Genomic DNA, 15,644 nt, shown 5'->3' on the forward strand with positions numbered 1-15,644 from the left:
TGTGTATACAACCGGTTCCTCATTTTTCATGGAATTGTGTTAAATATATAACAAGACATGAGTATTTAGAAGCTACACTAAAAACATATTTCTGATTTTTAAAAGGATTTGTATTAGAGTTAGAAATGAAAATAAAATAACCAGATTTAAGTGGCATCTGTATTGGCATAATCATCTTCAAAACCTGACCCCTTCCTACCTTTTCAGTCTTCTTATAACATAGTCACCTCCAGTACTCTTTGATGTAGTGACACTGGCCTCCTGGCTTTTTCTTACACAAGCCACTCCATCTTCAAACTCTGGACATTTTCCCTGCTGTCCTCCGTGCCTGAAACTCTCTTCCTCTTCATCCCTGCCTCCTGGCTTCCTTCAAATCTCAGTTAAAGCCTCACCTTCTGCAAGAGGCCTTAATTTTAATGCCTTTCTTCTGAGACTCCCTATAAATATTTCCCTATAACTCCCTATAAATAAATATGAAATGAAAATAATGCAAATTTTCAAAATACAGTCTCCATTTATATAGATTTAACTTTACTCATCCTGTAAAAGTAAAATGGTCTTCGCTGATTAGAGGTTTAAAATGACTATTCAGTATACCTGTCACTGGACAAAACCAGCAGAGAAGCTGCACAAACTAGTTCTGTGCTGTGCCTGAAATCTTGCTTGTTTTCTTAAAGGTAGGTTCACAGACAAAACTGTGCACTACCCAGCTCTCCATTAAGAGAAGCCTAAATATTAGACCATCTTGTCATCTGAAAACATTTGTAACATGTTTTGATTTTTCCTATTATTAATTAAACTCATGCAGAAATTTGAAACTTTTCTATTTTCCAATAGCCAAAAACCATTACTTCATATTTTCTGTAATCCTATTACGGTATACTGTACTATTGTAGTATTTGAACTTTTTATTGGTTTTATTTATTCTTATTTATATTTAAGTAAAAATTTTTTTTTCAAAATTTTAAAGTAAAATCTCATTTCAACATAAATCCAGGAACCCACATGCATTGTTTGCATCCTAAAAGAAGCTGCAGGAAAAGTTTGTAATGTACAACAGGATTGAATGTACCTTCACAAAAATCATAAAATGAAACCCATTGCCATCCTCTTCCTGTGTGCTATTGCAGGGTGGGGAACAACTGATAAACTTCAAGGCTTTATTACTCAAGTCATAAAACAACTAGTTTTAATTTTCAGGAGAGTTGTAACTCAGAATAAATCTATCTATCTCTTCTAAAATCCAAATCTACATGCAAAATGGTCAGTCGTCAAATGTTTTAAGGTCTGGGCACTTTTAAGTAGCTAACATACAACAGTTTGACATCATAAAGACTAGATAATTCAAACCTTTCCTTAAGCTTGTTTCTCAAAAAGGTCAGAGAAAAACACCTCTTACATTACACTTAGGGTATGCTTTATACTTTTGTACAGTACTTACGCCAGCATTTTTAATCCCATAGGTTTGCAATTGTTTCCCTTTGTTTAAGATTCTTTGATTTACTTAGATGGCCTTCCCCTTGGTCAAAGAACATATATATATAACTTAATTCTTCTTATAATATGTTACTATATTCTGGGATTTTTTTATCAATTTTAAATCTTGGTTTAAATTTACTAGAGGAAATAAGTTCTCATAGTTATTTGTTTTCCTTCTGAGCTCTGCCTTTTCATTCTTTCCACTGCCACCATCAACAAATCAGGCCTTTTCAGTTTCCTCTTGCTGAAGTATAAGTGTACTGAGTATGTGGGCTATACCCTCCCCTGAGGCATCCTGGTGGCCCCAGTAAACACCTGCTCTCATCTGTGGATCACTGACCAGAGGGAGGAAACCAAGCTTCCAGAAGTCCCTGTGTTCAAGGAGCTAACCAAGAAGCCCAAGGCTATGTGTTTCTTAAGGGCATTCGGAATCCAGGAGAGAGCGTTCTCCCCTATGCCTGCTCTTTGCCCCACTGACGGGTTGTACCTTCCTCCATTGGCTGCTCTTTGCTTGTTAACGTGGCTCATTCCATCCTAGGCCTATGTCAGTGTCAGTGTCTACCAGTTCCTACTACTTGCTAATATTTATATTGAACTCGATTGCAAAATGCTTTCAATGAATTATTTCATTTGATCTCAAATACTGCCTGGCCTTTGGCTAGTCACTTAACCTGTCTCTCTGCCTCAGTTACCTGGTCTGTAAAGTAGGAGTAATAACAGTGCCTCCCTCACGGGATTGTTGTGAAGATCGAATGAGCTAACGTATGTAAAGCACTTTGCAGAACTTTAAGACACATACAAATGCTATCGGTATTGTCACTATCATTTCTATTTAAACATCCTGGATCTCTTTGTACAAAAAGAGAGGAAAAGGAGGCAAGGAAGACTAGCACAGACAGGCATGACATCTGTGGATCATATGGAATATTCTGTATTCTGTGAAGCACATCAAAGACCCTTGTAAATGAGGATACTTTGCAGTGTTTTCCAGGTAACTATCTGCAGGGTTTCAGTTGCTTTGCCTGTCGAAAAACCTCAGATCTTTTCCATATGCTTTGCTACCAAAATAGATTTCTTCTACCCTGTCCTTATGCAATTGACTTTTTAACCTAAATTTGCAGTTATCTCTATTGAGTTTCATTTTATTTTTGTCACTTACATGCAGTTTCTCAAATTGTTTTGCGTCTCGATTCTGTCATCTGTGATACTAGCTTTGTGTCATTTTGGTCTGATATACATCATGTACATACACGTGAATATATGACATGTCTGTCTATGTAGGTATGCATAGATAGATACACCTTTTTCCGTCTCATTGATAAAAATGTTGAATTGCATAGATCCAAGATTGTTACAGTGATAATTTTAGCTACTGGTAATTTCAAAGACTATATAATATTCTGCTTGTTAATAAATCTATAAATTATATATATATATGTAATATATATATAATAAATAATGATTTATATTTATATAAATACATAATATTCTGCTTGTTAAAATGCCTTGGGTAGACTGTCAGTGACATCCCATTAAACAGTTTCTCAAAAGTCTTAGAGCAGTTTTAAGCTATTAAAGTTTAAAACTGCAGCTTAGATTTTTGGGACTCTCTGTATATAGGAAAGCAATCCCAGGAATTGCTCCCCTCAGTAATAGCTCTGGGGACCAGGCTAAAGGCAGGCCTGATGGTCTGGGAGGCCACTGCTGTTCCCAGGGTTCTTAGATTCAAGGTCCAAGCCGTCTGCATCACAATCCATTAAGAGCAGGTGGTCTAAGTGGTGGTGGTGGTTTGACTGGTCTAGTACATGCCACTTCCTATGTTTCCCACAGGGCAGCTTGCTGCTTCAACTCGTCTATCTCATCTACCTAAAAACCAAAAGTTAAATTGAAACCATAGTTGAATTACCTAGGAAACTGATTGCTTTGGGAAACTTGGTAAGTGGAAACTTTAAGAATGACCATTATACTACTATATATGGCCAGCTTCAGACCGGAACAGAACAGACCGTGTTTCACATCCCATCCAGCCCATCATTTCTGATCGTCTTCTTGAAATCTGCCCTGCCACGCCCTCCCCCCACATTTACCACCTTTTTACTTGAAACAGTAATCAAATCAATACTACCATTGCTTCTGGTAAAGTCATGTCAGTCTGCTCTCTATCCCAATGACTTCCCAGAACAAAACACACTTGCCATCTATGTTTTGTCTCTCCTATGAGAGAATGTGTGCTTCTTGAGGATTGGGACAGCGTCCTGTTTGGATTTTCAGTGCTTGACATGTAGTCAGTGTTTTTAATAAATGCTTTGCTTTCACTGTAGTATTCCACAGTTTGTTTACTTGAATGCCAGGATAAATACACGAGACTTTCTATTCCTGTGATGCCTTTCATCATGCTCTTTGACTCTCCTTGCCTTCTCTGTCTTTCCCAATTTAACAGATGGAATCTTGGGGAAAATAGCTAGAAGAGCAAATACTAATCCAGTAGATTCTTGGTATAAACAGGTAATTGGGTCAAAGATTGATGACTAAAGATAAAGTGAGACACATTTTAGATCGTAGAAAAAATGAAACTAGAGTTATGTGTTTTTCTTGAAACTGTCATAAGATTTTCCCGTTGCCCTCTCACTCTCTCATAGCTTCTGATGCAAATTTGGAATCGACTTTTCTGAAGATATTTTTGAATGAGAACTTACCTAAACAAACTTGGAAATTTCAATTCAGATTCAGAAATGACCTATTTTTACAGTCATCTTCATCGTCTTCTCTCCGTTGCTTCCCTCGTCACTCTCATCACTTCTGTTCAGTGCATGATACCATAAAGGACAGTGAAATTTGACTGAGTGTGAAGTCTCAAAGTAGAAAGCAATACCCTTGAAAGGCTACTGTTTTTTTTCTACCATATTTACTTATCTGAAATCGAGTGTGGTAAAATGGGGGGAAAAGCTGGTGTTAATGTTGGAAGGTGAGTTCAAGGTGCGAGCTCTGTACTTTATGCAGCCCTGGACAGCTTACTAAACCATTTTATGCCTGTTTTCTCATATGTAAAGTGAGGAATGAAGGTAATTTTTACCTTTTTATTACCTGCTTCTTTGAATTGTTGTGAGGAAAGCTATGTGTTAGTCATTAATCTCTATGTAAATGTACATTATTTCCAACTATAACACAAGTATAACACTGGAGTCCATAAATTTCTACTACCATTTGTCATCATCAGACAGCGTGTGCCAAACGACTCCTGATTACTTCAGGCATCAATCGCTGCCTGCCCAACTCCCCAAATGGCTCTTCTTCTGCTACCATGCCTGAGATTACCACCATTAAAATCCCTTAGCAGCTTTCTGAAGATGCACAAGTTAGCTAGGACATTCTACTCTCAGTCAGTCAGCAAGAATTTACTAACCACCAACTGTGTTCCAGGTGCTGGAGATACAAAGGAAAACATAAGCTTACAACGTATATAAGCGAGGAAGCAGCTGGATGGCTCAGTGGATAGAGTGCTGAGCCTAGAGTCAAGAAGACCCGAGTTCATAGCTGTGTGCCCCTGAGCGAGTCACTTACCCTCTATTTGCCTTAATCCACTCACTGGAGAAGGAAATGGCAAAACACTCCAGCATCTTTGCCAAGAAACCCTATGGACAGTAGGGTTTTGTGACCACAAGGTCACAAAGAGTCAGATTCGACTGTATGGCTAAACAGCAGTGTACGTAAATGAGTATATACAAGGGGAATTTATGTGAGGGAGTGGCCCTAGGAGCCAGGGATCCAGGACAGCTTCATGAGGAAGATTGTGCTCGAGAAGAGTTTTGAAGGAAGCAGGGATTGTAAAGGCAGAAGTCGAGAGGAAGTACATTCCAGTTTGTCTCTGGTGCAGTGGTGTGGAGATGAGAGCTGGAGTGTTGAATGTGAGGAACAGCTAGCTCCAGCAAGACCAGCTTTACTGGACCATAGAATAATAGTCAGTTAGGTGGGAGAGGTAGGTAGAGATTTTTTGTTTTGTTTTGTGGAGGGTTTTTGCAGGCAGTAGGGGTTAAGTGACTTGCCCAGCTACTAAGTGTCTGAGGCCTTATTTGAATTCAAATGTTCCTGACACCAGGGCCAGTTGCTCTGTCTGCTGCACCACCTAGCTACCCCTGTGCAAGGTTTTAAAAGCCATATAGCTGCACAAAGAGTTTATATTTTATCTTGAAAGCAAGGAGAAGCTCTAAGAGGTTGATGAGTAGTGGAATGGAATGTTCAGACCTGTCCATTAGGAAAATCACTTTGGTAACTGCTACATGGAGAATGCATTGGAGAATGAGCTTACAGCAAGCATTTTAAACTTTAAAGCGTAAACTTCAGCCTTCTGATATAGGTTACAACATATTCGTTACTCCTGTCCATGTGTATGGTGATAGATTTTTCAACTATATTAATAGAGTAGTTAGCCTTTTATTTCACTAACTGTGTGAATTTTTTTTTAAAATGAGATACTATACTTAAGTCAGGGACAGCAATTAGAAGGCTGTTGTAATAGTCCAGGTAAGAGATGATAAGGGCCTGAATTAACTTGGTGGTCATATGACAAGAGAAGGCAACAAATGCAAAAAGATGTTATAGAGGTAAAAACGACAAGCCTTGGCAACTGATTGAATATGTGAGGCAGAATGAAAACTCAAAAATAAAACTGAGGTTGCAAATCTAAGTAACAGGAAGGATGACTATATCCTCACCAGAAATAGAGAAAATCCAAAGAGAGCTGGGCTTGGGGGTAGGGATAGATAATGAGTTCTGTTTTGGACATGTTGAGTTTAAAATCCCTACAGTACAATTAGAAATATCCGATAAGCATTTGGAGATGAATGACGAGAGTTCAAGAGAAAGACTAGGGCTGTACACATAGATTACAAAGCCACCAGCATGGAAATAATAAAACGCATCAAGCGCTTCAATAGCTAACAAGTACAAATAGAAAAAGCATTTAATAAGCTCCTACTGTTTGTAGAACATTCTGGTAGATGCTTAAGGGAAATATAGATTTTAGATAAGCCTCCAGCTTACTGCAGTTAGGGGATAATACGTGAACACAGGTAGTGATAATACCCAATATTAAATCTGTTAGAAAGTTATTTAAGAGTGTGCTATGTGAAGGTTGAGGAAAGAGGTCCTTACTTACCAAGAGGCAGAGGAGCAGCTTCTTGGAGGGAATGGCCATTGAAGTGAGTTTTCGAGAATGGAAGGGATTCGTTAGGCAAGGCAAGGCAAGCGTGTGAGGGCATTCTAGGCCTAGGGAGAAGCCCTCCAGCAAAAGCAGAGGTAAAGCATAGTGAGTAGCAGAGAAGCAGGGAGTGGTCTAGTTTGGCTGGAACATGCATGGAGGGAATCAAAGACTAGAAGAACTGAGGCTATGGAGCACCTTAAATGTCAAGCAAAGGAAGCAGAGGAGTAATATCATCCTGACCAGTCTCTCTTATTAATCTGTTAACCCATGTTATTACCAAGCAGAAATGATTCTATGGGAATGAAGATAATTATTAATCAGTTTATCAGTTTAATCATTTAATTCAATAATTGTTTACCAATGCTTAGTATATGCAAGGTATTCTGGGCACTGGGGGATGCACCCATCCCACCCCCCGAAAAACAGCCTCTGCCTCCAAGGAACTTATATTCTACTAGAGCATTCTGTTGTTGCAGGAGACAGATTGAGGAGAGAGGATTGTGGTTCTGTGAAAAGAGCACTGACTAGAGTTAAATAAATGCATTCAAATCCTCCCTTTGATTTTATTTTGATTTTATTACCTGGAGGAACTTGCACAGGAGGTATGGAAGAGAGGCGATGGAGAGTATAGGGTTAAGGATAAATGGGGTTATAAACCTGGATGATCAGGAGAATCAAAGTAGTGTAAACAGAAATAAGGAAGCTTGAAGGAGGTGTGCATTTGGTAGGAACGATAATAGGTTCTCCTTCGAACAGGTTGAATTTGAGATACCTACAGAACATACAGTGGAAGAAATCTTGCATGAAGTTGATGGTGCATTCTTACTAGAGATCAGGAGAGAAATTAGAAGTAGATATATCAATTTTAGGAGCCATCTTCATAGAGATGATACTTTGATCATTCAGCAAACATTTATTGTCTACTATGTTCCAGACCCTGTGCTTTAATCTTTAGAAATTGATGAGATCGCCAAGAGACCAGATGTGAGAAGAAAAGATGGTCCAGGAAAAAGTCCTAGGAAAAATCCACACTAATGGGCAAGAAATAGGTCATCTCCCAGCAAAGCAGTAGTAAGACCAAAAGAAGAATCAGGAGAGAGAGGTATCATGTAATTCAAGGAAGGAGAAAACTTTTAGAGGAAGGGTAGTAGCCAACAATATCAAAAGCCACAGAGGTCAAGAAGGATGAGGAATGAGAAAAGATCATTGGATTAAATGAAGAGAATACTTTCAATTGAAAAGTAGGGTCTAAAGTCATGTTGCAAGGGAATGGGAAGTGATTGCATAGTCAGGAAATAGAGGTATCCAGTGAAGATGATTCTTCCTAGTAATCAGCCTCTGAAAGGTAAAAGAGCCTAAAAGTGAAATTTTAATGGGAGGAAAGAATCAAGCAAAGAGTTTTTTTTAAGGATAGAGTAGACCTAAGTGTGTTTTGTAAGCAGATGGGAAAGAACAAGTAGTTAAGGAGAAAATAAAAGTAAAAGAGAAGGAATGATTGATTGGACAACTCTTGGAGGAGATGAAAGAGGATGGGCATCAAGGGTACAGGCACATAGGTAAGCTTTGGCAAAAAAGGGCACCTTTTTCTCAAATATAAGAGTAAAGGAGGAGAAAATGAGTGAAGACATAGATGAATATGTTGGTCTACTAGGAAACAGATGAACAAAGTACAATTTACAAATTTATAAATAATGAATTTAATAAAATTTAGAAACCTGAGGAGAGTTGTATGAGCTGATGCAAAAAGAAATAAGCAACATCATAGGAACAATAATCAAAATGACAGCAATTGTAAATTACAAGACTAAAAAGAAGCTGGACCCTGAGTTATTGTAATGATAAAACTTGGTTTCAAAGAAAAGATAACAAAACATACCTCCCTCTTCTTCAGGTAGAGACTCTGGGGAAAGAATATTATTGTCAGAGTCAGCCACTGTTGTTTTAGTTAACTGTTTTTCTTTGTTAGGAGGAAGGATTCACTTCTGGGCAAGAGGATAGGAGTACCATAACCAGAAATGACCATGATATAAAAACAAAAGGCATCAGTATAACTTTGCTTTGAAAGTACAGCAGTACTGAAGTACGGAGTAGAGAGTATGGAGGAAAAGCTCATTCTGTGTATGGACTTTTTTTTTTTTGGTTGCTTGGTTTTTTGTATGCTTTTGTTGGGTTTTTTTGTTTTGTTTTTTAGTAGAGTAGATGAGGAAATTTGCTGACAGAATCAGGTGAAGACAGAAGTGATCAGGACTTAAGATATTGCTACAACCACTGAAGAGAGTGAGATAGTCCATTAAAGGCAGAGTAAGTTTTTTCTTGCAATAGTGAGGGTCTGGTTGAGCTATGATGATATGAATTTGTTGTGGACCCAGTTGGCATTGGTGTGTGGCTTCCTCCATCAGCATTTAATACATCACATGAAGAAGCATAGAAGATAAATGGTAAAGGTGATTCATGGTTGAGGATTAGCAGAACAGTCACAGAATTGCTGGTGCCAGGAATGCTGTATGAGACCCAAAACAAGCCAACGATAAACCTTTGCTTTTGTTTCCAAGGTTTCTGGTGACTTGGGCACTATGAGCATATGCTTTAAATTATGCCTGGGAAAAAGCCCTATTAGTTCAGTTGGGAGAAAAACCTGTAAGTAACAGTAGGCTGGATGGGAAAAAAGGACTTGAGGGTTTGGGTAGAAGGAGGCCTAAAAGCTGTGGTTTTTCTATCACCTGTGACCTTGAGAAAGGAAGCTACAAGCACCTGTCACACTTTAAACCATACTACCCACATGCCACACACAGATGTTTGAAGAATGGAAGAGACAGTCAGGGATTACGAGTGAAGGAATAAGAAATAAAGGTAACTCTGAGTGTCCTCCAAGAACTGGTGGTAGGCTTTGTGCTGTTTGTTTCCCTTTCACTTAGTGAGTACATCTTATACATTCAGTGGTTTCATTTAATGCCAATATGCAGGTGATTAAGCAATAAGTAACTCTTTCACTAGTAGATAGATGGTAGCAAGAATCATCTCCCTCCAAAGTCATTTTTTGTTCCATAGTTCCCATCATCTAAGCCAGAGCTGTCCAACCTTAGGCTTTTATTGAAACAATAGACAATATATTTTGATTTGCCCTTTTAGTGAGAGCTCTGAGGTAGCTAGCTAGGCTTTGGTTACTAAAGCATTTATGTAAATTTCTATGCGTGTAGGCAGGCTGCATAAATCACACTGCCAGCCTGGGCTGCATTTTGACAGCCCTGATCTAAACCCTATGAGTGACTTTATTTCTTGAGTCAAATTTGTTGCTTTGAATTCCTGGTCATTAACTAGCTAAGATCTTGGTCCCTGTATCTTCTTTTATATCACAATTCATATTTCTTGAATCGGTAAAACAAATTTTCTTGCTTCTTCCCTTTTCTCATTTCCCCACCTCAAAATATTCCTTTTTGAAGCTATTATGGACTTACATTCTGCCTGAATAGGTCTCAGGAATATAAGAAGCAAAATATTTAACTCACCTATATTTGAGTCCATTTTGGTCAACAATCAAAAAATCTTGTCTCTTTGATAGCCTGGGTGCCTCTCTTGCCATTCTGCTATTCTCCAAAAATCTTTCCAAATTAACTATTTAGCTGTATTCACTCAAGTACCATTGTTTCTTCTCAAAATATAGCATTTATATACGTGTATATCATATGTATAAATATACATATTTAAAATTACCTGTCCCTTGTATTTCTGTGTTTCTCTGCTTGTGTTATTTGTATTTACTGATATTTTATTTTTGTTTCTGCCTCCTGTACCTACTATTAGATCTCACTGGTACAATGGGAAGAGGCTCTGAACTTAAAAACCTAAACTTAAATTACAGTTCTGTTGTTTACTATCTGTATGACCTTAGACTGGAAACTCTGTCTCTGACCTCATTTTCCTCAGCTTTAAAATGCCTGGGTTAGACTTGGTGTGTTCCATTCCAACTCTGAAGCTATGACTTAATAATCACCTTAAGGATATGGATTATCTTCAATTTCCCTTAAAATTGGAGACAATTCAATGTTCTCCACCCACTGGGCACTCACTGTTGATGGATTTACTGACCACCCTTTCTGAAAGCTTATGGGGGTAGAGCCAAAATGGCAGAGTAAATGCAGGAACTCACCTGAACTCTCCCAAATTCCTTTCCATACAACTTTAAAATAACCACTCAAATCAAATTCTGGAGTGGCCAAAAAAAAAAGTTTCCAATGAAACAGTTTTCCAGCCCAAGACAACTCAGGAGGTTGGTTAGGAAAGGTCTGTCTCACTGAGGCGGTGGTCAGGCCTGGAGTGCAGTGCAACTCGGGCTGTGCCCAGGCAAGCCAGCAGCAAGTCATAGAGGTGGCTACAGCAGCAGCAGCAGCCTCAGGAGCTCTCAGCCCATAGATAGCAAGGGAGTCAGACAGCTGGTCAAAATGAGATTACAGGGGGACCTTTGCTGACACTGGGTGCAGGAACCATTGCACTGCCCATGCACAGTTCTGGGTCACTGTCCCAGGTTGAAGAGGAGCACTAGCGTAACTAGCACTTGTGGCCACAGAGGAGCAAGGCTGAGGACTCAAGGACAAAGAGGAGTGATTGTGGTCTCTCATGGACCAGAGCACAGGCTAGTAGAGTACTGATCACACCTCTTCTTAGATTATACTACCTTGGAAGAACAGAAAACTTATAGACCTCCAGAACTAGCTCTGAAAACAGCAGCACAAAAAACCGAAAGTGTGGGACGATGCCCCCTCTACCCACCAATGGGAGCCGAGCTCAACTTAACGTTAAAAAGAAATAAACTAGAAAAGTGAGCAAACAACAACAAAAAAGAACCTGACCATAGAAAGTTACTGTGGTGACAGAGAAGTTTAAGACATAAACTCAGAAGAAAACAAAGTCAAAACAGCTCTATGCAAAGCCTCAAAGGAAAGAAAGTGAATTGGACATAAGCCCAAAAAGAATTGCTAGAAGAGCTCAAAAAGGATTTTAAAAACCAAATAAGAGAGATAGAGGGAAAAATTGGGAAAATAAATGAGAGTGATGCAAGAAAGTTATGAAAAGAGTCCACAGCTTGGTAAAAGGGGACATAAAAAAAAATACTGAAGAAAATAAACACCTTAAAAAACAGAATTGACAAAATGACAAAAGAGGCACTGAAGAGATGAATGCTTTAAAAAGCAGAATTGGCCAAATGGAAAAAGAGGTACAAAAGCTCATTGAAGAAAATTAGAACTGGGCAAGTAGAAGCTAATGACTCAATGAGATATCAAGAAACAAAACAAAATCGAAAGAATGAAAAAAGGAGAAGAAAATGTGAAATATCTCATCAGAAAAACAACTGACCTGGAAAAGAGACCAAGAAAAGATAATTTAAGCATTATTGGACTACCTGAAATCCATGATCAGAAAAAGAGCCTGGACATCATATTTCAAGAAATTATGAAGGAAAACTACCCTGATATCTTAGAACCAGAAGGTAAAATAGAAATTGAAAGAATCTACCAACCACTTCCTAAAAGTGATCCCAAGATGAAAACTTCCAGGAAAATTATGCCAAATTCCAGAGCTCCCAGTAGAAAATATCGTAAGTAGCCAGAAAGACACAATTCAAATATCATGGAGCCACAGTCAAGATAACACAAAATTTAATGGTTTCTATAGTAAAGGATTGGAGGGCTTGGAATATGATATTCTGAAGGGCAAAGGAGACGAGAATCGCCTACCTAGCAAAACTGAGTATAATCCTTCAAGGGGGAAAATGGTTATTCAATGAAATAGAGGACTTGCAAGCATTCCTGCCTGGTACCTTCATCTATCTCCAGTCCCTGTCTGCCTGTTGGGGGAGAGGAGAGAAAGAAAGAGACAGAGAGAATCCAAGATAAATAGATAGATAAAATATATGTGTTTATGTATATATGTATATGTATTTATGCATATATATTTTAATATGTATATATATATAAAATATGAAATTAATAGAAGATGCAAGGTATAGATCCAGTAAAAATGAAGAGTCTAGAGATAAATCCAAGAAAGATAGGCAGTATCAATAAGTGATCAGAATATTCAGAAAATCTTGAGGTGTATGTTTGTGAATATAACCTTCATAACTCACTATCTTAATATGAAATGTATGAAACTATCATCTAATTGTGAAAAAAATCAGAATCATATGTTGAGAAGATGGTATATTCTAAGTTTAAGGAAGAGAATCTGCTCTTTACCCTCATGTTAGCTAGCTTCATTTGACTGGTCTTGGCTCATCTCCAGTGACACAAGAGAACTCTCACTATACTCAGACTTGAGGACTCAAATATCTTTATCCAACATGTTGCCCCTCACAGTGCAACTAGAAGTTATAGACGGCACTTTCAAGAAGATTTTCCTAAATCTTCTTTAGATCCAGTTGACAGTTTGTTTTTCAATAGAGCAGAGTGGGCCAAGTTAAAACCTGAATATGCTCATTGTTTCTGATCTGGTCTCTGTATATTTTTTAATTCTAGAAGAGTCAGAAAATATGAGCTCCCAATTAACAAGTAAAGTTGCACCAGAGAGGCTTTTGTAAGAATGGACCTATTCTTAAAATAGCAATTCATTCACCAGAAGCACTTCAAGAAACCTTGGTGGATTTGATTTTAGATATTTACCAGCTATGTCTTTAACAATCTGTCCTAAAATCATCTCAAGAATTAAAGTTAAGCTCAGTGAACTATAGTTTGCAGATTCTATTTTCTTCTTCTTTGAAGATGGGGACATCATCTACCCTTCTCCAATTAGGATGATGTATTAATATATATTGTATAATATATGTGTGTGTGAATAGTAGCTTCAAAGTAACAATTTATTTTCATTGAAGAAAAACTGATTCACTCAAATTTTCTAACTTGTGTTCATTAAATCATAATAATTAACTTGGTTAAAATCAACATATGATTTTTGGATTATATTTTATATCTTAGTCACAAAGAATTACTGTAAAAATAGTTCCACACACTAGGCCATGAAAACACAGAAGTTTTGGTTTACCTGATGTCTCAGAATTCTGTTCTTTAAAGGAAAGTATCTCTGAATAAAAGCACATCCTCTTATTTTTCCCTCTTCTAAATCTGTTTTAACCCACTCTACAAAACCCTGCCAAACTGTCTCATAAATTTGTAGTTTTAGCTCTTTGATTTGTTCCAAATGCTTTAGAAATATCTGTGAAGAATGTATATTTAGCTTACTGGCTTTATTGAGGCCTAGTTTCATTAAAATAATGATGATTCCCTGCAGCAAAGTAGGTGAGTAAGAGGCCCGGGAATAAAAGGATTTAATCGGCGCTAATCATAAGATGGAAAAAATGAGCCTTTAAAATATAAAAGCACCCTTACAGTCAAAGTCCAGAGGTCAAGTCGAGTTCAGAATAAATCCGCAAATATCCCCTACAGCATTTTCAAGGTAACCATTTGGCACAAAAGAACCCTTGAATTATAGATTGTAAGTTTAGAAAAAATCCTTATTATCTTATCAAGTCTTTTATCTTTATGAGACTTTCCTTTGTAATGTCAGTAGTAATACTAATAAAATGGAAGTATTGTCTAATCACACCAAAATCACCAGAGAGGTAAATTCTCCCTTGTTTTGCTAGACATTATAGTTGTTTGTAGACAAATATACAGACTTTTAGATCTAGAAGCATTCTTAAAGATCATGGACTTTGGTGCCAGAAAGGACGTGTAGTTAATCTCTTTAATTCAATGAGGAAACCGAGACCTAAAACGTTAATTAATTTGCCTAATGGCACATAGCTTGTGTTACAGACAGGACTATATTCTAGATCTCTTGATTCCTAGTTGAATGCTCTTTCTGCTATATGTTACCATCTTCATTAGTTTTATGTCACAAAAAAATAACCTTTTTTTGGATTTACATTTTTGCTAAGTGTCCAATTAATGAAATATTTTTTTTTTCTTCTAGAGTGATGACTCTCCAGTATCAGTACCTAGAAGGATAGGAACAGATAGTTCATTGCCAGGTCCAGAGACTGTAAGTATTGCACCAATATTCACTTTCCAGGTTATCTATTGTCATTTGGCTTGTTTTGAGGGATTTGGGTTTGCTTTTTTTGGGGGGGGGCGGAGTTATTATGAGACAGTGTGGCGTAGGAAGAGAGAGTTGCCTTGGGAGTTGAAAGACCTGGTTTCAGGTCCTGCCTCTGACACAGTCTAGGTTTTGTGACCCTTGATAGGCCACTTAACCCCTTTGTGCCCCAGGCAGCATTCTAAAACAGAAGTTGCCCACTCAGGTATGCGTGTCCCCAGAAGCCATGAGGAGTTTGTCAAGGAGGTAACTTTTCTTTATGAAATTTAATTTGATTTATTTCTTATGTGCATCTGAATGGTGACCTCTAGAATTTATTGAGTTGGGGATGTGAGAAGGTTTGGGGTTCGGGGATCAAAAAAGTGGGTAGCTGCTGCTCTAAAAGTACTCGAAGTTGCAGAGAAGACACAAATCCCTACTGGAAGAAGGAACTCCCTGCACTGATCAAATGATCGATCTGGTCAGAAATATAACTGATTTGCAAATTTTATGATCAGAGAGAGATGCTGCCTAGTATAGTGAATAGAAGTGAGGCCTTGCAGTCAGGAAGGCCTCTGTGGAAGTCTTGCCCCGGGCAGCTCTTGAAGACTATAAGTGACAGAGGAATTACTGATCAATATAGGCAAGGAAGGATCTTCACTCTTAATGATAATGAGATCACAAATCCAGGGAAAATAACCCATAGAAATAGGCTTATGATTTATTTTTGCTTCTCCCTACTGAAAACTAGCCTTTACATTCTTTCTGTTTGTCATCTAGAAATATAACAGACTTCACTATGAGTAAACCAATCCAAAGAAAATTTTTTACTGTAACAAAATTTCATTTTTATAGATATTTGTTTCTGTTTCCTCCCCTCCCTCAGTCAAAATTTACT

General features: G+C 37.8%; 1 protein-coding gene across 1 annotated transcript in view; it reads left to right on the plus strand.

Moving 5' to 3' along the window:
- Window positions 1-15,644, plus strand: part of AHI1 (Abelson helper integration site 1) — a 241,425-nt gene that overhangs the window by 170,136 nt on the left and 55,645 nt on the right. Inside the window, exon 20 of the mRNA XM_036765884.1 lies at window positions 14,645-14,713. Coding sequence (XP_036621779.1) covers window positions 14,645-14,713 — 69 coding nt within the window. The remainder of the gene's footprint in view (window positions 1-14,644; window positions 14,714-15,644) is intronic.

Source organism: Trichosurus vulpecula, chromosome 7 (assembly GCF_011100635.1).
Source record: "Trichosurus vulpecula isolate mTriVul1 chromosome 7, mTriVul1.pri, whole genome shotgun sequence".
Classification (NCBI taxonomy): Eukaryota; Metazoa; Chordata; class Mammalia; order Diprotodontia; family Phalangeridae; genus Trichosurus; species Trichosurus vulpecula.